Source organism: Geotrypetes seraphini, chromosome 17 (genome assembly GCF_902459505.1).
Source record: "Geotrypetes seraphini chromosome 17, aGeoSer1.1, whole genome shotgun sequence".
NCBI classification, from domain to species: Eukaryota; Metazoa; Chordata; class Amphibia; order Gymnophiona; family Dermophiidae; genus Geotrypetes; species Geotrypetes seraphini.
The window spans coordinates 14,441,215-14,465,519 of NC_047100.1; the positions used below are offsets into that span (position 1 = coordinate 14,441,215).

The following is a 24,305-nucleotide window of genomic DNA, read 5'->3' on the forward strand; positions in this document are numbered from 1 at the left end:
CCGTATTCCAGTCGGGTTTCCCCAATGAATATGCATTGAAAGCAGTGCATGCAAATAGATCTCATGCATATTCATTGGGGAAATCCTGAAAACCCGACTGGAATCAGGCTCTCGAGGACCGGTGTTCCCTACACCTGGCCTAAACGAATACGTCTAAGGTAGGCACCTACCGATGCCTAAGTCAGTCTATGCCCAAACTTCACCCTGAATCCGTCCTTAACCATGCCTACTTGCTGGTAGGCGCCTTGGTGTACACACCTACCTTGTCAGACTCCTACCGGCTAATTATTTTTTAAAATCATTTTATAATTGTTTTCTAATGATACTTTCAATTATAGGTGCCAATTAAGCTAAATTAAGAAAATTAAGTTAGGCCCTTAGATTGGCTAGGTGCACCAATCTAGGCGTCTAACTTTAGGCCTCTTTTATAGAATCAAGGCAAGTGACATAGTGAGGGTAGGAGGCAACCAGGGCGGAAGTGGTCCCCCCGCACACTCTTCTCCGCCCCCCTGCTCCTTCCACATCACACCACTCCTTCCCTGTATCCCATGCCACACTCTCACCATACCTTCCCCCCGTACCTCTTTAAATCCAGAACACTGCGGCTAGGTTGATCTTCGCAAAAAGTAAATTTGATCCCCGCTTCTGTGAAAACTTCACTGGCTTCCGGTGATTCCTAGGATTCACTTTAAATGTACCTGCCTAACGTTCAAGATCCTACATGGCATTCTTCCTCCCCTAATCCCACTATCCTGGAATTCTTCGACTACCAGATCCGCCCACAAACTCAAACTATCTTTCCCCTCATTATGCAGGGAAATTAGGCAAATCCCTTTTCTTCAAATTCACGGAGCTTTGGAATAACTTCCCTGCCCATCTGCGGAACCTAGGCTCATTCCAATTATTCCGAAAGCATCTGAAAACCTGGCTTTTCTCCAAAACGTAAAACTGTCTATTTAAAATGTAAAGCTAGCTATCCTCTAATTTCTTATTATGTCCTTCCCTCATTTATTGAATTTATCTGTAAATTGTGCCGAGCTCCATCTTTATGGAGATGATGCGGTATACAAACTTAAGGTTTAGTTTAATTTAGTTTCTCTTTCTCTTTCTTCCTCTCTTTTCTCGCTCTCTCTCTTCTTTTTTTCTCCCTCTCTCTCTTTGTCTCTTTTTTTTTCTCTCTCTCTTCTTTTTTTCTCTCTTTCTCATTCTCATTAAAAGACATCATGTATGCAGGTAAATTAGGGAAATCTCTTTTTTTCAAATTCACTGAGCTTTGGAATAACCTCCCTGCCCTGCTGCGGAATCTAGGCTCATTCCAATTATTCCGAAAGCATCTGAAAACTTGGCTTTTCTCCAAAACGTAAAGCTGTCTATTTAAAATGTAAAGCTAGCTATCCTCTTCATAACCTCTAATTTCTTATGTCTTTCCCTCATTTATTGAATTACCTGTGAACTGTGCTGAGCTCTATCTTTATGGAGAGGATGTGATATACAAACTTAAGGTTTAGTTTAGTTAGTTTAAATCTTTGCCAGTGCAAGCAGCTTCTCCAGTCTGCTGCTCACCCCAGCACTGGCTTTCCTTCTAAAGTCATTTCTTGGCCCCAAGACCTGGAAGTGATTTCATAGGGGAGCAAGGCCAGTGTCAGCAGCAGACTGGAAAGGTTGCTCACACTGGCGAAGATTTAAAGAGGTGGAGGAGGGCACAAGCAAGGCATGGGAGGGCGCAGAGGTGCCAGTGCCCCCACCAAGACGGTGCATGTGGCGGTTTGCCCCTCCCCCCCCCCCACTGATCAGGACCTAAGTGCCATTATTTTTGGTAGGCCCATTTCACTAACCCATCCAATTTGTCCATTCTAAGGGGGGAAATTATCAACATGGATTGCTGTTAATTTGGGTTATTTTATCATCTATTTGTTCAGTTATCTGGACCATTCTTCCCAGAGAGCTCAGAACGGTTTACACAAATTTATTCAGGTACTGAAACATTTTTCCACCTGTCCCGGTGGGCTCACAATCTATCTAATGTACCTGAGGCAATGGGGGGATTAAGTGACTTGGCCAGGGTCATAAGGAGCAGCATGGATTTGAACCCACAACCTCAGGGTGCTGAGGCTGTAGTTTTAACCACTGCACCATTTTAGCACTGCATAAAATAGAACCCTGTCCTCAAATACCCCGACTTAACAGTAGCAAATATTGATAACGCCCCCCCTCTCCCAGCACCCTGGGGTTGTGGGTTCAAATCCAGCGCTGTTCCTTGTGACCCTGGGCAAGTCACTCAGTCCTCCATAGCCCCAGGTACGTTACATAGATTGTGAGCCCACCAGGACAGATAGGGAAAATGCTTGCGTACCTGATTGCAAAAGCGCTTAGATAACCTTGATTGGCGGTATATAAAAGCCTAATAAACTTGAAACTTGAAGTTAGCATTAGCTTGGTTTGATCTAGTAATTAGTTCTATGAAAGACTTGCTCGGTGATCTCATAGGCAGAGATTTGGTCTTTCATATCTCCATTCTCCCCTCCCTTTTCTCTATCGAATGCCTTGCCAGGTGTCAGAGCTGGATTTTTGTTGCAGGTGTTTTCTAGAGGATGAAATAAATTGTACAGAATATATTTTCAGTCCTGTAAATGAATGAGCAAGAAACGAAACATGATCCAAACACACTGCATGCAGTCAGGGCTTACTCTAGTTGCCGTACTGGAAGAGTTTTACTATTGATGTATTAACATTCATGTGAACATTTTTTTTTACGATGTTGGTATTATTATTAAAGAAAATAGATAAAAACAGGATGTGACATTTTTCATCTAAACCTAAATTCTTACAAATTTGCTTCTAAATTACGGTATGCATTAAGGACAAATAAAAGGCTTCTTATAAATACTATTTGTCGCAAAAGCTTCTTGCTATGTAAAGCCATAGTACTGTTGGGAAGGAGGCTATGGGCTCCTTTTATCAAGGCGCGCTACGGGGGTTAGCGTGTCGGACATTTCATCACGCGCTAACCCCCGCGGCAAGCCAAAAAACTAAGCCTCGTCAACTAACGCCTACCGCGCCTTGATAAAAGGACCCCTATGTTTCTGGTGGCCAATGAAATGATTCTAATTTTAGAGAAACGGTAAGAAGAATCAGCTTAAGCCAAAGAGCCATCAAGTGGTTCTTTCTCTTCAGGACTCCCTAACTCAGTCGCCGGAGCCAAATGCTCCCCTTCCTTAAGTTCTCTGTGGTATTTTGCCATAATCGCAGCGTAAGCACAGCCGTAGATGGCAGCTGCCAGCATCATTAGCGAGACGATTCCACAGATGACCCCGGTGATTATAACGGTGGCTATTGCGTGGCGCAAACTGACTGCCCGGGGCTTTGATTTCACTTCGCAGTCTGAAGCGTTTCGAGCCCCGGGTGGAGCGTTGTTCACTTGCTTCCCGTTATTCTGGTTCTCTAAGTTCTGATGCTGAGTGCTGGAGAGAAGAATGTGAGATGTTTTGGGATGGCACGCCCTGTAGAATTCATAGGGAATTTTTAAGAGGTCCTTTCCCTTCCAGTTTTCGGGCAATAAGCAGATAACCTCGTCAATAATTCCTCCTGAAAAGATTAAAGGATTTTAGCGGAACTGTTGGACATTTTTTTTTTAACTGCATATGGAAAAAAAAGGAAAATCATAGTTTAAAAACTATTCAGTAAACACAGAAAGACCCTTTTACTAAACTGCAATAAGCAGTTAAAACCTGAATTTGACAAAGCAAAAAATGTGGAAACCAACAATGTTAAAAACCTTCTTTTTATTTCTTCAGAAAAGACTTTAAAACACTATCAACGGTTTGTGTTCCACAGACCCAACACGGGCCATGTTTCGGTGAAACACCTTCCTCAGGGGTCCAATGGAGGAAGATATGATGGAATAGCCTTGCTAACCAAATGTGGAGATAGGTGATCGCTGTTTTAAGGCTTTTCTGTATAACATTGTTGGTTTCCACATTTTTTGTTTTGTTTGGTTCCCCGTTTCTCCTGTAGAAACTTGGGTCACAAATGCATTAACTGTGACCATGTTAGTTTATCATTTAGTATGTGCTACTTAGAGCACTAAGGCCCCGATTCTATGTACAGCTCCTAGCAGTGCCTAACCTTTAGGTGTCAGTCAACTGCTAGGTGGTGTTTATAGAATTGTACCTAGTGGTGCCTAACTCAGCTTAGGCATTTGTAGGTGTCGTACTGTTAAGCATTGGTATATTAGACCAGGGTTTTCCTGGCCTAATTTAGCAGTGCATAATACAGAAGTCTGCCAATGTCTAAGTCATACCACGCCTATTATCTGCTCCTAACCACACCTGCTTTTCAGGTAGATGCTGGTTGATGCCATACTGATTTCCACGTGGAACTTTAATTGATTGTTTTTTAACCATTTTTAATTGGCTTTTAATAGCATTTTCAATTATCACGCCATTTAAGCCAATTAAAAAAAACTGCTAGCTAGTAGATTTAAAAGAAACAAAAAAACCCCACATTTTTTTCACACAACCTGCAATTAAACTCAGGAATTCATCACCAGAGAATGTGGTGAAATGAGTTAGCTTAGCGAGGTTTAAAAAAGGTTTGGATAATGTCCTTAAAGAGAAGTCCATAGGCCATTATTGAGATGTACCTGATTGTAAAACCGCTTAGATAACCTTGATAGGCGGTATCTAAAAACCTAATAAACTTGAAACTTCTTGCCTTGGGGAAATCCACTGCTTATTCCTAGGATAAGCAGCATAGAATCTTTGCTACTTGGGATCTAGCTAGGTACTTGGGACCTGGGTTGGCCACGGTTGGAAACAAGATTGATGGATCTTCAGTCTGTCTCAGTATGGCAATTGTTATGTTCCTCCCCTTTTGTCCTATTGTTTGCTTGTTCTTGTATCATTTACCTTGTTTTAATTAGTTTAATTTTGATGATTTTATACCCTTGTTAACGTAACCCTTTATTTTATGTACATTTTAGAAATTTATTTTATTATGTGTACATCGCTTAGTAATTGTAATAGGCGATTAATCAAATAACAAATAAACTTGAAACTAGACGCCTACCAGCACCTAATCTAGGCACCATTTGTACAGTAGAATCAGGGCCTAATTGCAAGCCCTATTATGGAGCGGAAGTTGGGCATGGACTACACAGAGCCGCTAGGGCACTGGACTTTATCATGCATTTTCACTTGGGTAGTTAGTTTGGCTGCATGTACTGCCACCTCATGCGGTGGAGGTAAGTGCAACTACCCAATCCTGATGCGCTTATCATGCATCCACGTTAGTTAGATGTGTCCACATCAACCCTGTGAGATAATGCCAGGGCAGAGATAGGAACGAACTGGCACTTGTCTGGATAGGAGTGATTTGAGTGCTACTATTTGGGATAGGGGATAGAAGGGTATAGATTTGGGAAAAGGGGATAGAAGGGTATAGATAGAGGATTACTATACAGGTCCTCGACCTGATGGACCGCCGTGTGAGCGGACTGCTGGGCACGATGGACCTCTGGTCTGACCCAGCAGAGGCACTTCTTATGTTCTTATAACTTAGGACGGAAAAAAACCACTGTGCTTAGACAAGAAGACTTTGTTTAAGGAATAGAAAAGGACAAAAACTGAAGAAAACTGGGAAAAGCACAAACAACATCAAAGCAAGTGCCATAAGAGGGGCCAAAAGAGACTACGAAGAAAAAATAGCCAAGGAGGCCAAAAACTTTAAGCCATTCTTTCGATATATTAAGGGGAAACGACCTGCGAAAGAAGCGGTGGGGCCGTTAGATGACCAGGGAATAAAGGGAGTACTAAAGGTGGACAAAGCCATCGCCGATAAACTGAACACAATTTTTGCGTCTGTATTTACCGAAGAGGATATATCCAGTATACCGGAAGCCAACAGGCTATACACAGGAAATGAAGACGGGAAACTGACTGGGACGACAGTCATTCTAGAAGAGGTATGGAGACAGATTGATAGGCTTAAAAACGATAAATCCATGGGACCGGACGGCATCCACTTGAGGGTAATCAAGGAACTGAAAGGGGTTATAGCTGAACTGCTCCAACTAATAGCCAATCTGCCGATCAAATCAGGAAAGGTTCCAGAAGACTAGAATGTGGCGTACGTTACACTGATCTTCAAGAAAGGTTCGAAGGGAGATCTGGGAAACTACAGACCAGTGAGTCTGACTTCAGTACCGCGAAATATGGTAGAGGTGCTGATAAAGGACCGCATCAACAATCACCTTGATGGACACAAACTGATGAGGACCAGCCAGCAAGGCTTCAGCAAAGGAAGATCTTACTTGACAAACTTACTGCACTTCTTCGAAGGAGTAAATGAGCAGATAGACAAGGGTGACCCGGTCGACATCGTATATCTAGATTTTCAGAAGGCATTCGACAAGGTCCCGCATGAACGTCTCCCTTGAAAAATTGCGAGCCATGGAATAGAGAGTGATATACTCACGTGGATTAAAAACTGGTTGGCGGATAGGAAACAGAGAGTATGGGTGAATGGACAATACTCGGACTAGAAAAGCGTCACGAGTGGAGTGCCGTAGGGTTCGGTGCTCGGGCCTGTGCTCTTCAACATATTTATAAACGACCTAGAAATTGGCACAAGTAAGAAGATTAAATTTGTGGATGATACAAAGTTATTCAGAGTAGTGAGGACAGAGAAGGATTACGAAGACCTACAATAAATATGCTCGAGGAATGGGCCGCAAAATGGCAAATGAGGTTCAACGTGGATAAGTGCAAGGTGATGCATGTCGGTAACAAAAATCATATGCACGAATACAGGATGTCTGGAGCTATACTTGTAGAAAGCCCCCAGGAAAGAGACTTGGGAGTACTTGTAGACAAGTCAATGAAACCATCCACGCAATGCGCGGTGGCAGCGAAAAGGGAAAACAGAATGCTAGGAATTATTAAAAAGGGGATCACAAATAGATCTGAAAAGGTTATCATACCGTTATACCGAGCCATGGTACGCCCCCACCTGGAATACTGCATCTAACACTGGTCACCGTACATGAAAAAGGACATAGTACTACTTGAAAGGGTCCAGAGAAAAGCGACAAAAGTGGTTAAGGGACTGGGGGAGTTGCCGTACAATGAGAGGCTAGAGAAACTGGGCCTCTTCTCGCTTGACAAGAGAAGCCTGAGAGGGGACATGATCAAAACATTCAAGATATTGAAGGGAATTGACTTAGTAGAGAAAGAGAGATTGTTCACTCTCTCCAAGGTGGAGAGAACGAGAGGGCACTCACTAAAGTTAAAAGGGAATAGATTCTGTACAAACGTAAGGAAGTTCTTCTTCACCCAGAGAGTGATAGAAATCTGGAACGCTCTTTCGGAGGCTGTTATAGGGGAAAGCACCCTTCAAGGATTCAAGACAAAGGCTAGTCTCAATTAGGGCACTGGTCTTTGACCTAAGGGCTGCCGTGGGAGTGGACTGCTGGCCACGATGGACCACTGGTCTGACCCAGCAGCGGCAATTCTTATGTTCTTATGTACCACAAAGCTCCTTAATGTGGCTCTATGCTAATAGCTACTGAATAGTAAATCACACTATGGGTCTGATTCACTAAATGGCCCACAATGTTAGGTGCCGTTAAGATCCACGCTAAGCCTCAGTTCTATAAAGATCACTTAGCATTAAGCGCTCTTTATAGAATAGCACTTAGAGCGGTGTCAGGATTTATGATTTCTGAAACCTGCTATAAATCCTCACACCCAGAAATCCAGGTATTGTTTAATAAGGTTCCTAATTTCTGGGAATGCCCCTGACTCTCACATGCCCCTCCCATGAGCATGCTGTGAAATTTAGGCACCCATGTTATAGAATAGGGTGTAGGGAAGACCCATAAAACTCAAAATTGGTGACAATTAAGGGCCAATTAACTCCAATAACTGACTGTCGGCACCTAATTCACTAATTAGATTCCATACACATCTGGAATCTGTGCCCAACTTTGGGCAACCATTATATAATCAGAGTGATTGTGCTTGACACAGTTTGGTAACAGAACCCCTAAATTGCATTCATTTTTGACTGAGAGCTTAGTATATAGCAATAATATACATAACAATAATACGAGTAGTTGACTCTCGTTAAAACAAATAGCACAGTGGCATGAATTAGCTGTCATTGTCAGTCTCCTGGAATACTTGAAATGCATCCTTATGATTGACTGAGAATATCCAATGTACAAAACACTCTACTATTGATGAAATTACTGACCTCGGTATAGAAAGCTCTCCAGCCACAGTTTAAGGCCAACAGCTTGGCAACTGCATTGCCAAGGGTTGTCTTCGAAGAGGAGTATTTTCAAATTGAGGAGGGAATCCAGTAGAGTCCTGTCTAGTCTCTGAAGTTGATTATGTTTGACTGCAAGTAGGGCCAGGCGGTCTGTACTATTGCCCAGAAGTTCAGGCAGGTTTCCTATATTGTTGGATGACAAATCTAGTTCTGTTAAATTGTGCAATGTATTGAAAATGTTGTTGTCAAGGTATTGAATTAGATTGTTTGAAAGATTTAGAGTTTGTAAATAATGAAGCCCTAGAAAAGTGTTGGATGACAGGCTTGATATGGAATTGTTGGATAAATCTATAGCTCTGAGCCAAGGTGTGCTTCCAAATGCACTCTTACTAATAGCCTGGATGTTATTGTTCTGTAAGTATAATGTTTGTGTTTCAGATGGTACATTAGTAGGAATTTCAGCAAGTCCTTGATTATCACAGTCAACGGTCTTTGTAGACTGGTGGCAAAGGCACAGGTCAGGACATCCACACACTACATGCAGTGAGAGGAAGACATTGAAAGTGAGAAAAAGTCCACCTGAGAAAAACAAAAGAAGAGATTAGGCTGGAAAACTCCCTTCTACTCATGCCGGGCTAGTCCTTGGATTTTTGACATAAATCTTTCCTATATATGTAAAAGCTTATCAACATTAGGCAAAGGGTCTTCATATAATTGTTTCAAAGTTGAAAACTAGGATCATTCATAGATGTACATAAAACATTCTTTAAATTGGAGAGGCCCAAAATATTACAAATGCACAGCGTGAATTTAAACCATATCCGATTGCTGAAAATTTGTCATTGAGCAGGTTTCAAAAGTCATGGTGCTGGATCTTCTTAGGTCCATCAGATACGTTCCAGGCACAAACATTTTTTCTGTTCCATATTTGTTTTGGTGTGTGTTTGTATTTGTTTCATTAGTTGTTTGTTTTATTTTATTCCATTTATTTAACATGAAAACAAAATTGAAAAGAAAGCAAGACATGCAAAACTGTTTACATAGTTAGGTTCTCCTGACCTCCAACACTTATCTCAACTTCCCCTAGATCCTATTACCTTTCTGAGCTTCATGGTCCAGAGGTGCTCTTGCCTGAAAGTGCAACAAATGGTTCAAGCAGAATAAAGCTGACACCACTGTTAATTTCTGTCATATAAACAAATGGTGTCAGCATTATTTGTTGTATGGCAGAAACTGCTGCCCTGGCGGAACATGAGCAACTAGGAGTTACTACTGACCTGCAAAGAGACATCAGTGTGAAAAGATCTAGCAAGATACTTGGGACCTGGGTTGGCCACTGTTGGAAACAGGATACTGGACTTGATGGACCGTCGGTCTGTCCCAGTATGGAAACTCTTATGTTCTTATGTGAGCCAAGTATAGGACAGTCAAGCCATTGTGACATCACTGATTAATTTGGCTCTTAGGCGTTGATGGAATGGGGCTTTATGACATCACAATCTCAATTCTACCCATCAGAGCTACAGTCTTCATCCAGGTATCACAGACCATCTCTAGAATCTGTTAGGCATGCTTTCTGAGTCTTGCCAAAAACAATGACTAGAATTCCCTCCTTCCCCCGATCCCCAACCTTAGCTGGCTCAAAGAGTAGATACCAGCTTCAGGATTCAGACGCCAGGACTCCGTCCCTTCTTTCTTGCCACCCCATATGCCTGGAACAGGCTGCCAGAATCAATAGGGCATGCTCCATCTCTAGCAGTATTCAAATCCAAGATAAAAGCCCACTTCTTTGGAGCTTCTTTAAACTCTTAACTCGCCGTCAGATACCTATACTCATTGTATCATTCCTTCTGCCAGAAACTCCCCAACCCTGAGAAGTCCTGTCTGTCCAAATTAAATTGTAACAGTAATAGATTCAGACCTGCGTTTCCCTCCTGCAAACACTAAACAAGGTCATTGAGCCATCAGGCAAGTGTATTTCCCCTGATTTAGCAGACCAGTTTTCTGAGATCTCAGTGATCCCGCTCTACAGGGAATGTCGGGATCACTCGTTGGTTTCAAGTTCATGATCTGAAAACGCAGATTGTTTTCTCTGCCGTACATCAGTGCATCGCTAGAAAGTCCTAGTGAAATATCCGATGAGAATCAAATGTACCTACGACATAAAAAGGTCCCAAATTATGAAACACCAACTGGTAATGTTTTTATTTTGTCAATTCTTATAAAGCCTAAGGATATGAGTGCAATGTATGTCCTGATTTTGTTAATGTTCCCACTGGATAAGGGCATAGTTCTTAACACCATGGGACTCGTGAGTCATTTCTCACAATTTGGGCTTTCCAAAGACATGTTATTCAAGTTATCCTTTCTCGTTTATATTTATTATTTAAAATTACAGTGTACTTCTATAATGCAATGCCAACTAATGCTTTGCAAAGATGTGAACTTCTCCTGTACCGACTATAAAAACATTTGTCAAATGGAATTATTAAAGTGATAAATGAGGTCACAAAGGTACTTGATATTTAATACCTAAAATTATAATCAACTCCCAAGGCTCCTGACAATGATTAAGTTTGCTTTTAGGGAGAAATACAAATTTGTTGCTGTCAAATATCCTCAGTACTATTTCCTTTAGCTAAAAACAAATGAATGAAAGAAATAATAGGTTGAATTCCCTACAGCAATGCTAGCATGCATACAGTCAAATAATAGATTTTCTCAGAGACTCCGATGGTGCCCTTTAGGACTCATTTTGGGACTAAGAAATCTGATCTGAACGCACAGGAAAAATTCTTCTCAAGCCGTTTTTCAATTTATATACTGTCATTCAAGAAAAAAAATAAAAACCACCCACAGTGGCAAACAAAACTTGAAATGAACCTTAAAAAAACCAGCTACAAATTGATGATAAACACGACAGAAGCAAAAACTAGACTTTCCACAGAGACCTAAAGAAGCCTAGTTTGTGCAACATGCTTTTGTGTACCTGGAAAAAATTATAACAGAATTATTTTGGCTCCCTGGTAACTCCTGGAAATTTAGGCCCCGATTCTATAAAGTCCATGCAAGGTTAGGTGCTGATTTCGGCACCAATTCTGTATAGAAAACTTAGGCACCCATTGTACTGTAGAATTGTGCTTGGCATCGCCTAAATGTTGCTTAGGTGGCGCTCAGCATCCTAACATTTAAGCACCCCCGATTTAGGCCAGGGTTTTCTGTGCCTAAAATTAGGTGCCAATATTAGAGCCTAACAGCACCTGATTCAAGAACACGCCCCCCTCACCACGCCTACTTTTAGTGTAGGCGCTATGGGCTAGGCTCCTACTTTATATAGAATTAAAATTTTCAAGTTAGCTGCCATATCTTTCAATTAAGTGTGAGGTGTTGCATGCCAATAGTAGCACTATTGCTTAATTAAAGTAGGTGCCGATATCACCGATATTGGCATTAGAGAATGACGCGGTGGTTGTTACCCGCAGTTAGCCGCGGGTAACCCGCCAAAACAGTGACCCAAAAAAAAGGTCACCGCGAGTTCGGGGATAAGGCCATTCACCGCCCCGTGGAGCGGTGAATGGTAGCAAGGGGCGGTGAACAAGTAGTGAACGCGCAGTGAACGAGCGTTCGATCCGGCAGCCCACTCTCTCCTGCCGGCCGTCCATGCATCTCCTTCCCTCCTTTTCCCTTACCTTTTCTTGTTGAAACTGGCGATTTCTATAAGGCTACGAGTTGTATTACAGCCGGAGCCTTGAAGTCGTGTCGCATTGCCTGCTGGAAAAAGTCTCCTCTGACGCAACTTCCTGTTTCCGGTTGCATTGGAGGAGACTTTTCTAGCAGGCAACCCGACACGACTTCAAGGCTCCGGCTGTAATACAGCTCGTAGCCTTATAGAAATCGCCAGTTTCAAGAAGAAAAGGTAAGGGAAAAGGAGGGAGGGAGGGAAATGCACGGCTGGCCAGCGGGAGGGAGCTGCTGCATCGCGTGAAGGGTGCTGGGGGTGGGGGGATGGAGAGGAGAAGACGCTGAAGACGGGGATGGGGACGGGGCGGTGAAGGGGATGGCAGAGACGGGAACGGGGCGGTGAAGGGGACGGCGGGGACAGGGCGGTGAAGAGGATGGTGGTCCGGGGACGGGGACAGAATTTTTCCCCGTGTCATTCTCTAATTGGCATCTAACTTTAGGCGACCTTCATAGAATAAGAGCCTTGGTGTATTAGATGTAGAAATAAAAAGTTATTATGGATTTATGGAATTTACATGTATATAAATTGAAAATAGAAGAACAACAACGAAGGGGACTGATTGGTGTTCAATCTCGTTTATTGAATTAAAACGACTTAACACGATCGTGTTTCGGCCCCAAACGGGCCTGCCTCAGGAGTCTGAATATCTAACGAGACAATGTGCATAAGGATGCAATATCTTCAATTCTTAATTCTGTACTCCAATATGTGTTCACTGGATGGTTAAAATAAGAAATGTAATAAAGTAGGCAGTCAAAAAGGAATATTCCCCGCAATTGCTGCCTGTGATATGTGCCGCTCACAGTATGCAAACGTTTAAGGCCAAAACACGATCGTGTCGAGTCATTTTAATTCAATAAATGAGATTGAACACCAGTCACCTTCATTGTTTTTCTTCTGCTTTCTTGTCCTGTGCGGTTTCTGTATAAAATGAAAATAACCATATCATGATCCTTGACAATGTCCTGCCATGTCTAGAGAATTTGATACGAGACAGCTGTAAAATGAAAAAATTAGGTGGCATAATTGCCCATGTATCCTCATAAAATATTTGAATTCTAAGCAATTTTTTTTTTTTTTTTTTCAAATATCCTTTCATAATCCTTGTATACCCCCTGGCTTGAGCAGAAAATTTGGTGTGGATCAGATGCACTAGTACGGTGTTATTATTAGTTGGTTTCATTCCATCATCGGGATCATGGGATATGTAGATGTATAGAAAAGAATCTTGAAAGAGTCATCATAACTCTGTGAAATGTCCTGAAAATGTGGTGTAGATTTCATGGGGAGTCAAAATGTTCCCGGATACAATTATGCCCATGTATCTGTGGAATACAGAAATTTCTCCCCCCAATTCTTCTCTCTTCATCCTCACAAACACACTGATGTTGTACAAATTGAAGGGTTCTTTTTACTGTTCTGCAGTCTGAAAATGGCTCATTTTCAGACTGCAGGAGGTGGTGGAGAAAAAACCGGTGACAGAGTTCAAACAAGCATGGGATGAACACAGAGAATCTCTAATCGGAAAATAATGGGTATATATTGAAGGAACTAAGGCCAGTACCTGGCAGACTTGCGCGGTCTGTGTCCCGTATGTGGACATTCAGTTGAGGACAGGCTGGGGAGGGCTGGGATGGTTAAGATGGGCTGGAGTGAACCTTGATGGAGACTCCAGTAGATAGAACCTAAGCACACTACCGGGCAGGGCTCTGGGTTTCTGGCCCAGAAATATTACATTACATTAGTGACTTTTATTCTGCCATTACCTCGCGGTTCTAGGCGGATTACATAAGAGGTTATCTGGACATTTCCTGGAGCATTACAAGGTAGAGTGGATTACTTCGGAGGAGATCTGGACATTTTCTGGGTCGTTACAAGATAGATAATTTGAATTAGAAAGTTATAGGATCTGGAGAAGATAGAAATGATCGGTGCGGTATCTAAGAAAAAGGACCATTTAAATTAAATGATTAGTTTATGGAGCATGTGTGGTTGGGCAGACTGGATGGACCATCTGGGTCTTTATCTGCAGTCATTTACTTTGTTACATCCATGCACTGATGTTGGCATTACTTATACCCATTTTGTAGGTGGCAGGGACGTATGTGGTAATCCTATGCTAATAAGCGTGCGGTAATGCTACTGCTCTTACTGATTCACACGGTCAAGGCCATTCTCCGCCTGTGACACGCTGCCACTGAAGAACATTCAGAAAAGGTTTTAGCCTATAAACCATAGGTTAAAACGGTATATGGTATTGGCATAGAAACCGTATGTGTACATTGGGATTTTATTGTATGATGTCTGAGCACATGCCACGATAAACTATTTAAAGTTGTGGTCAGTGCGTAAACTCTTACTGCAGCTTAGTAACAGAACACCCTCTTTTACAAAATTGTCTAATAAATGAAGTTACTATATATTATTTTTATTACATTTTATGAACACCTTCTATCACATGCTTACTCCTTCTTACTACCGTGTGTTCCCCGAAAATAAGACACTGTCTTATATTAATTTGGGGCCCAAAAAGGCACTAGGTCTTATTTTCTGGGGTGTCTTATTTTTTTTTCATGTAATGATCATCCCTCCCTTTCTCTCCTTCACCCCAAATCTTCCTATTTTCTTTCTCTCCTCCACATATGCAGCATCTTTCCTCCCCTCTCACCCATCCCCTTGTGCAGTATCTTTCTATCCCTCCCTTCCATCCCCCTGTGCAGCATCTTTCTTTCCCTCCCATCCCCCCGCCTCCGCTGCGCACCCTCCCCCCGCTGACCCTTTCATAAGAACATAAGAATTGCCACTGCTGGGTCAGACCAGCGGTCCATCGTGCCCAGCAGTCCGCTCAAGCGGCGGCCCCTAGGTCAAAGACCAGTGCCCTAATTGAGACAGCCCTACCTGCGTACATTCCAATTTTTTTGTCTAACTTTGTCTTGAATCCCTGGAGGGTGTTTTCCCCTATAACAGCCTCAGGAAGAGCATTCCAGCTTTCCACCACTCTCTAGGGGAAGAAGAACTTTCTTACGTTTGTATGGAATCTATCCCCTTTTAACTTTAGAGAGTGTCCTTTCGTTCTTTCTACCTTGGAGAGAGTGAACAACCTGTCTTTATCTACTAAGTCTATTCCCTTCATTACCTTGAATGTTTCGATCATGTCCCCTCTCAATCTCCTCTTTTCAAGGGAAAAGAGATCCAGTTTCTCTAATCTCTCACCGTATGGCAACTTCTCCAGCCCCTTCACCATTTTAGTCGCTCTTCTCTGGACCCTGCCAAGTAGTACTATGTCCTTCTTGGCAGGGTCCAGAGAAGAGTGACTAAAATGGTGAAGGGGCTGTAAAAGTTGCCATACAGTGACAGATTAGAGAAACTGGATCTCTTTTCCCTCCCATCCAAACCCCGACCGCGAGCCAAAATACCTGGAAACAAATGGCTGCGTCGGCAGCACAGGCTAAATCGCAGCCTGCCTTTTTCACATCCGGGCGTTCCTCTGCCGTATCTCTGATGATGTCATTAGCAATGCAAGACGGAATGGCTGGGTGTGAGAAAGGCAGGCCGCGATCCAGTCTGTGCTGCCGACACTGCCGTTTGTTTCCAGGTATTTCAGCTCGAGGTCTGGATTCGCTTGGGAGGGAGAGATGGAAGGGTCTGCGGAGAGGGGCGCGCTGCTGCCGGCAACTAGGGCTTATTTTCAGGATTAGGACTATAGTAAGACATACCCCAAAAATCATGCTAAGGCTTATTTTCGGGGAAACACGGTACTATTTGTTTCTGTTCGACAAAAGTTAATAAAATTCAATGAAAGTTTTGTTTCCATTTTTTAGCTCCGGCTGCAGCAGTAACAGCTCTGAAGCTCATAAAATTCCTATGATTAGAGGGCAAAGGTTAACTATGTATCTTCAGAGAATACACCCCCTCCTGCGCCGATTAAAAACCAATTGAAAAGCTGCTTTAAAAAATGGTGGTGCCTAATAGCACCTCCATAAATAGCGCCCTGGTTCCCATCCAAAGAGGCGCCATGTGGCGCTTAAAGCCACTGTAGGCATGGTGAATGCTGGAAGTGGCCTTAGGAGCCTCCTCAGATGCAATTCACATGAAAGGTAGGCGCCAGAAACGTAAGCCTGTAAAACCCTGGCCTACATTTCTGGCGCCTACCTTTCACGTAGCCATGATTCTCAAAATGGTGCCGCTGCATGGTTGACACACGATTGGCACCGCTTTTGAAGGTGGCCGACGATAATGGCGCCATTTAGAGAATTGCCGAAAAATAGGCTAATGCCTGAAGAAGATCTTGTTAATGTGAGAGCGAAACGGAGGTCTTCCGTCACTGGTTGCGAGGCCGGGTATACAATCACACCCGAGCTTAGTACTTTATACAAATACTACGGCTCTGATAAGGACCTATATTTGAGAAATATATTAATAAGTAAGTAATAAAATTAAAAAAATTAAGTAGCTCTCAACAGAGACGTTTTGGACTGATGATAGCCCGCATGTAGGCCAGTAAGCCTAGACTTAGTTCGAGTGGCTACTAGCTGCGAGCACTTGAGATCCATTGTCTCTAACAGAGAGCTATTGAGTTAGGTTTGTTCTGGCATTAGCCTATTTTTAGGTAATTTTGGTGTGTTACACATTAATAAGGTAGGGTTTAAGCCATTTAGAGAATGGCATTGTCCAAAGCCTCCTGTTACGCTTAGAAAATCTCATATCAAAAGACATCAAATTGCAAAGCTAAGAGTGGACGGCGCGCACTTCCACGTATCGACCCAGAGAGTGACTGCATGGCACATCCGCTCTCCGCAAAGTCCATTAAGAAACATCTTTGACTTTGGGGACTTGATTTACAGGACTCCTTTTGCAAAGCCCCGCGAGGGCCTTAACGCGCCAAATAGCGTGTGCTAAATTGCCACGTGCGCTAGCCGCTACCGCCTCCTTTTGAGCAGGCGGTAGATTTTCGGCTAGCGTGCGCTAATCCAGTGCGCGCGCAGAAACGCTAGCGCAGCTTTGTGAAAGGAACCCAAGGTTTTTTTTTGATGCGAGGCGCAGGTAGCCTCTTTGTCATTTTAGGAGGCTTTACAGTATCGATTTCTTGTACTGTACGTGATTCTGTTTGTGTATGTACTCTATTGTGACCCGCTTTGGGAAAGGTGGGGTGTAAATAAATAAATACAAATCTAAAAATGAAGCATTATGTTTAGATTTTTCGACCCTATGATTCACTTCCGTAAGTTCAATTTTCAGACTGGTGTACAACTCCTGAGCTCTATTTAAAAGGTCTCGTAACAATATCTTGCATTGAATATAGAGACTGCAGTTTATTAAAAAGAAAGAGTCTTATAGACAAGGGTATGAAAAACTCTTATCACGACAATCTGTTGGTAAGCAAAGTTTTCTAAACCCCCCATTCCCTTTACAGAATTGAATTCACAACAGCAGTTGTTTTGGGGTCATTTGGCCTTTATCTGCCATCATGTTTCTCTACGTTTTGGTTTTTGTCTGGGGGTGGGATTAAGCTGAGCTAGCAAGAAGAAATACAGAATGCAGTTAGGAAGACAGATGTGTTAGTAAAACATACTCAAAGAAAACATAAGGCAGTCTCTTATCTCACCTTTCATGGCTGGTCACTGGAATCCTTCCCTGCAGAAGGTTTTTGCCAAGCTCAGTGAGCAGAGTATATTCCAGAAGTTACTGTACGACTGTAGTCTCCTTTTGACTCCAGGTTTTCTGCCCCTTCTATTCAGACAGAAGCTGTGACTTCCAAACTAGCTTGCGCAATTTGGTTACCCCATCAAGACATGTTATTCTTGCACTGGAAGGCACTAGTGCTCCCTGGCTTTTTCCTATCTACAGGCAGATGAGCTGGTCATATAAAGGCTGCCTGTCAACTCACACTGGCCAGCTGCAACATGCGAGAGACATTCTGATAGCCAAGCTTTTCTGATTATTTAATCTGTCTGATGTCCAACGCAGAACCATAAAGCCGCTTTTTAATCTAATGTAGCTTCTGAGTTCTTTGGAATTAGTAGTCGAGCTGTCAGTCCTCGTAAGATCAGATGACTCTGAACATGACTTTTGGTCACCTAGGACTCTGGCTGCAGGCAGAAAAGTATGTAACATTAGAACAAATAGGCCCTGCATATTAATGACATGACTTTGATGGCTTGCTTGTGTGCTGTGCCCGGACTTATTCATCTGCCATCTATGGGGATTAGCTGTGCTGACAGGATTTTGATGCATGGAAACACAGAGCTGCTGCTTCCCTTCAGTGAATATTGCAGATATCCTCGCGTGAGCTCTACAAATTATTGCAGCTTTATTCCAAATGCAATTTCCTTGAAAACTGTTGCCATCTATTTGCGGATAGCCATGGACCACTTGCCTCCAGAATGACCTTGCTGAAAGATAATGCACGCACGCAGTTTTGCCTAGCTCAAAAGGAAGATTCATCACTTACCTAAAATCTAACGCAGGGGTTGCAAAATTAATTTGAACTGCACTTTTATTTATAGGTCATCCTTTGAAATTTCTGTGGTGTTATTTTTAGCAGCAAGCAGATTGAAAAGACACTCATAGAACAAGGTCATGCAAAGTTAGGCCATATGCAAGTTCCGCCCCCAGCAATAGTCACTGTTTTCTGTATAGTGTGGTCTGAGAAATTATGACTTATTTATATGAATCCCCAGCACTAATATAGGTCTTTTTACCTACCATGTATTGCTGGGGGTTTCTGTTGTTATATGAAGCTTGTTTAAGGTAATAAGCAGATTTTCTGGCTGACAAGTCATCTTTTACCACTTTCTCTAAATGTGCATTTTAAGGCTAAATTCTAAATTGAATGATCTTATTGAGTGGAATTCTATCATTTGATTCGATCTATTTTGTTTTTCAGTTTGGTTTTCTTTTATCAGCCGAGTGATTGTGCGCATGAGTTTTCCATTGATGTCTCCGATTCTTTGCTCTTATGTCACTTTCGGGATGTGTATTTAAGGGACGCTCGGCGCCCTGGCTCCTCCCCCTCTTTTGCCTTGCCGACCCGCTTACTCTCAGACTCCTCGGTATTAATTTTTTCTTGTCCGATTCCTGATGAAGGGGCTGTCTGCCCTGAAACCTTGCTTGGTTGGATCGTGGTTGGACACAGAAATTGAATGTTTGAATCATCCGTGAACATTCTGACTTATTCTGGCGTAACCAGCTTTAAAACTCAGCATTAAATCCAGCTAAGTACTTGAACTGTTTTTGTAACCTGACTCAAACAATACAATGGAAAAAAGCAACCCCACGGGCAAACTATAAAACCAGAAAAAGAGAGTGGAGAAGGGACACTGTGAGGACAAATATGTTTATTTAAAATATAGAATTTCAGTTAAAATTTGCACAGGTATACATATTAATAGAACAAGTCATGGTAGACATATAAAGTCCTTTGTAATAAAACATATACTGGACCCCCAACACGGTCCGTGTTTCAGCCACAAGGGCCTTCTTCAGGGGTGTAATAGTAGCCCAGTAGATGGCGCCAAATGACAAATCATTCAAGCCAAACTGAGTATACTTGCAGAAAAGCACACGGAGGTGCCTGCCGCCTAATGCAATGTAGAAAATACAATCGCGATTCAAAAGAAAAATGCTGCGATAGCCAGGAACCGCCACTCTCTTTTTCTGGTTTTCTGACTGCCAGTGGGTCTGCGGGATTGGCTTTAGTGGGGTCTTGCATGCCTGAAATTATTGTTTTTTTACACGAGTGGTTTTCACAGAATTATTCACTGCACTAATTGCGCACGTGGAGCGCCTGATGATGGTGTGCGGCCCTTATAATGATGCCGGCATTGACGGTTTAAGAGCGTTAGAGCGGCTCATTTGAGCAGCTCTTTAGAGCTTACAGCCACACACTGAGGGTTCTCCTTCGCCATTCAATTATTTAAATATTGTAAGACTTGATTGTGTTTTCTTATGGTATAGTCCCATAATTCCCCTGGCATGCCCTCCATTTTGTTTTGTGACTTTCACATCTCTAGCTTTTTTTCTTTGGGGCTTATTGTTGTTAAATGCTAAATTTGACACGCACACAAATCAACTCCGACTCGAATGGCACTTAACGCAATTTTATAAAATCACACTAAGGCCCCGATTCTATAAAAGATGCCTAACTTAATTTCTTTTATTGGCATAATCAGCCCTGATAATTGAAAGCGCCATTAAAACTAATTAAAAATGATAAAAAAAAAACAGATTAATTTGTCGGTAGGCACCTACCAGCAAGGAGGTGTGGTTAGAGCCAGATTCAGGGCAGGCTTTGGGTGTGAATTGACTTAGGCGCACTCATTTAGGTCAAGAAAACCCTGGCCTAAATGGGAGCGTGCTTAAGTATTTGACACCTGCTGGCATCCACAGTAAGAATACTTAGGTGCTGCTAGGCGTGATTTTATAAACGGCACCTAGCGGCTGATTCAAAACAGAAAAAAGAGCGGGGAAGTGACACAGTCGACCAACCTCGAGGACAATCAATTTATTAGAAACATATAAAAAGCCAAAACGTTATAGAAATGATGCAAGCCTAGCAGAGAGTCTTTCAATCCGTTTTGTACTGGGCCCCAACACGGTCCGTGTTTTGGCTTGAAAAGCCTTCCTCAGGGATGTATGAATGAAATCTATAAAACAACAAAAAATGCATCTGCGCATACATATAAATAAAAACCATACGTAATAATGAATTGAGTGAAAAAGGATAATCCTGAAAGGACTAAGGAGAGAAGCATGGCAAACATGGGCAAGTCACTTAATCTTCCAGAGCCCCAGGTACGTTAGATAGATTGTGAGCCTACCGGGACAGATAGGGAAAATGCTTGAGTACCTGATTGTAAAACCGCTTAGATAACCTTAATAGGCGGTATATAAAATCCTAATTAACTTGAAAGTTATACAAGCTTAGCATAGCATGACAGACAGGCTACCTGAATCAATACGTCGTGCTCCCTCCCTGGCAGCGTTCAAATCCAAGCTAAAAGCCCACTTTTTTGAATCTGTTTTCAACTCCTATCTCCCACTCATGGCCGTCAGATACCTAGATCCACTGTATCATTTCCTCTACCATAATCTCCCCAACCCCAAAATATCCTGTCTAAATTAGATTGTAAGCTCTTCTGAGCAGAGACCGTCTATTGTATGTTAAATGTACAGTGCTGCGTATGCCTTTCAGCATTTTAGAAATAATAAATAGTACTAGTAGACATTGTATTATATATACAAGCATAGCATAGCAAACATAGTATTATGTATGGTATATATATAAACATAGCATGGTAAACATAGTATTATATAATAAAAATATAGCATGGCAAACATAGCGAGGCATTTAAAAAAAAAAGTCTAAGTCCAACTTGGACATTTCCAGCTGAACGTCCAAAGTTGGAGGAACAAAAATGGTCATTTTCAAACAGCAAATTGCTAGATGTTCAAATATAATTTCTTTTAAAAAAATTGTCTTGGCCACTGGGATGTCTAATAATGGCACCATAAGTTAGGTGACGGTAGGCGCCTTACTGCCTCCTAACTTGTTTCAATCAGCAATGTAATTGACTGCACTAATTAAAAACCAATTAAAATATCATTAGAAAATGGAAGCACCCGCAGGCAGCTCCGAAAATGGTGCCGTTGTCCCAACTAAGGAGGTGTATTGCAGCCCCTGGTTGCCATGGTTAACTCCAGATGTGGCCCTAGGCCTTAGGCACTGTTATGAGCCTCAATAGACATGATTCTCATGAAAGGTAGGTTCCAGAAATGTAGGTCTTCAAAACCCTGGTACATTTCCAATGCCTACCTTTCATGTAGCCACGATTCTCCAAACGGTGCCGTTCCATGACTGACACGCAATTGGCTCCACTTTTGTCAATGAGCCTAGTACGGGATAGTTCCAAGAAATATAATTGTAAATAAAGAATTGTGGTTTGTTTTTTTTATAATTTACACTGTATACAGTCTATTTTAAGTTATAAGACAAGGCAAAAATTCATATATTCTAATTAGATGTGATTGAAGTGAATCAAACTGTGGAGCGTGGAAGGTTCTCCTTGGTAATGGTAATAGCATCAATGTTTCTTCTGGTAATGCAGTTAGGAAATGTAGGCCCCAGTTAATGTAGCTTCAACAAAACATGTTGTCCTCATCAAATTTGTTCAAGTTGTTAAACAGGCATGGCCTTGTCCAGAAATGTAAAAAAAAACCAAAACAGGGACCTATAGTATTCCCATGGAAACTCGGTTAAAATTCTGATTTATGGATATGATCATAAGCCATACTATAATCTAATATGACTGAATTAAATTAAAAGGAATCTCAACTATGAAACCCCCAAAAGAGTATTTTTGCACAGACAGAAGTCAGATGGTTGTTCTACACAGACTAACCTTTAGTTTAATCACTCTCTTTTTTTTTTTTTTTTTTGGCAACAGATCAGATTTAATAACCAATTTGTTCTTTTTGCTCTCGTTATTTTTAATAAAGTTTGGATTGCGGTAAACAACTTAAAACAGTAAACAAATCAGTGTTGACGTCAAAGGTTCAAATGCAGCGGAAATATTGAAGATTCTTTGATTTACATGTTTCTGCCCCTTTAATTTAAAAAGAAAGCTTTTTAAAGGAACCAGCTTTTTAAAGCCATTTATGTGACTTTATAATAGACAGAACTAGCTCCCATATTGCACAAAGATACCTAGAGGTCCTTTTACTAAAAGGCACAGAAAACGATGCACAAGGGATTCTGCTCCTCGTTCAAGCAAGTGGGTCTTTAGTTGTGTCGAAGTCTGACCCTCATCATTCTTTTTCTGGTTTAATATGTGCATTGAATGATTATATATTTCCTACTAAACATTATGGTAACATCAGGAAGAAACTTCATCAAATGGAGCAATGGTGGATTTTCTCATTGCGTACTATCTGGCCTAGGGAGTTAATCCAAAAGATAGAATGGCACATGTTGGGTTTTGTTTTTTTAATGTGACGTCATGCCGGAAATAGAAGCAATCTCGTAGTGTTGCTGGTGTCTTTTTACTTGCTGTCTCCATTTTGTAGTGTCGTGCATAAACTATAGGTTTGGATATCCCCTGAAATTACCAGGTTTTTTTTAATGCCAATGATATGATTGATTTTTCACCAAGGCAACCAAAGTCAATTAAAACTGTATTTCAAAAACACTCCAACATATTATCAGTATTCTCTTTAGGAGTTCAGAGCTCAGTTTATTTTCATAGCACAAATCTCATCATTAGTCCTCCTCCCTTTTACAAAGATGGGTTAGGCTTTTTTTTTTATTATTCATAGGACCTCTGAGGAAGACAGATTTGTCGAAACACAAACCGTGTTGGGTCCATAGTCCCCAATCATTTGGGTCCTGGATATCTCGTCATGTGGATTGATTGATTGTATTTCAATATATTTCAATGTATTGTATTTCAATGTAAACTGCCTAGAAGTCTCACGACTATGGCGGTATAGAAGAATAAAGTTATTATTATTATTATTTTCAATAAAGCCTGCATCTTGGACATCATCTTCTCCACAGTGTTTTTGTTAGGCTTTTTTTTATTGCTAGCCGTGGCTGCATTAGCTCCGACATTCATAGAAATTCTATGAGTGTCGGAGCTAATACTGCCGCGGTCAGTCATTAAAAAGGCTAACACGGCTTCATAATAGGGGGGTTAAATTTTATAAGCTGTTTTACATAATAAATAGTCTTTTCTTCTTTTTAATTTTAATAAACAAAATCACATTTATTTCATCAACAGTCCAATCGGCCAGGGGGGGGGGTCACTTGTCCAACATGCACCAAATTTCTTACTTTAAACTCATCTCCTTTTGCCCGGCATGCCACTCTTTCTGGACTAATAATATAATTGATGACAGGTTTTAACTAAATATAATGGTTAGCTGTTACTGAAATTTGACGCTTTTTTCCTCCATTTATCTTTGAGTTTTTGCTTCGGATGGGACACCTTTGACCAATGACTGGTGACAATCAGTTTTTTTGTGCTCTGCATGTTGAGTTCTGTTACCCTTTGTTATTACGTGTGTAACATAGAAAATGGTGCCATCGCAAGGTGTCACCATGGACCCCCCCCCCCCCAAGGACCAAACAAGTCCAGACTATGTTCTCTTGCCATTTGCACACACTTGGGTTTATGATGCGCATATCCTGACTTTGCAAACTATAAACTTTTATGCATAAACGTGAATGGCACTTCTAAAATTAACCCAACAGTGCCTCCGATGCAGGCATGAAGCACTGAAACATGTCCATGTC

At 41.7% G+C, this 24,305-nt stretch overlaps 2 protein-coding genes across 6 annotated transcripts in view; one reads left to right on the forward strand and one right to left on the reverse strand.

Moving 5' to 3' along the window:
- The window catches only part of CACNA2D3 (calcium voltage-gated channel auxiliary subunit alpha2delta 3), a 797,511-nt gene that overhangs the window by 651,725 nt on the left and 121,481 nt on the right, over positions 1-24,305 (forward strand). The gene's annotated exons all lie outside the window — the stretch shown is intronic.
- On the reverse strand, positions 1,789-18,080 carry LRTM1 (leucine rich repeats and transmembrane domains 1). The gene is made up of 3 exons (XM_033926570.1): positions 17,619-18,080; positions 8,254-8,850; positions 1,789-3,585 (listed from the first exon to the last, which is right to left on the reverse strand). The coding sequence occupies exons 1-3, from the start codon at positions 17,623-17,625 to the stop codon at positions 3,137-3,139; spliced, it is 1,053 nt and encodes a 350-aa protein (XP_033782461.1). The 5' UTR covers positions 17,626-18,080; the 3' UTR covers positions 1,789-3,136.

Coding starts and splice junctions, on each gene's coding strand:
- LRTM1 (XM_033926570.1), bottom strand. Junction 3,586..8,253: donor GGAGAGCTTTCTATACCGAG/GTCAGTAATTTC, acceptor TAATCTTTTCAG/GAGGAATTATTGACGAGGTT.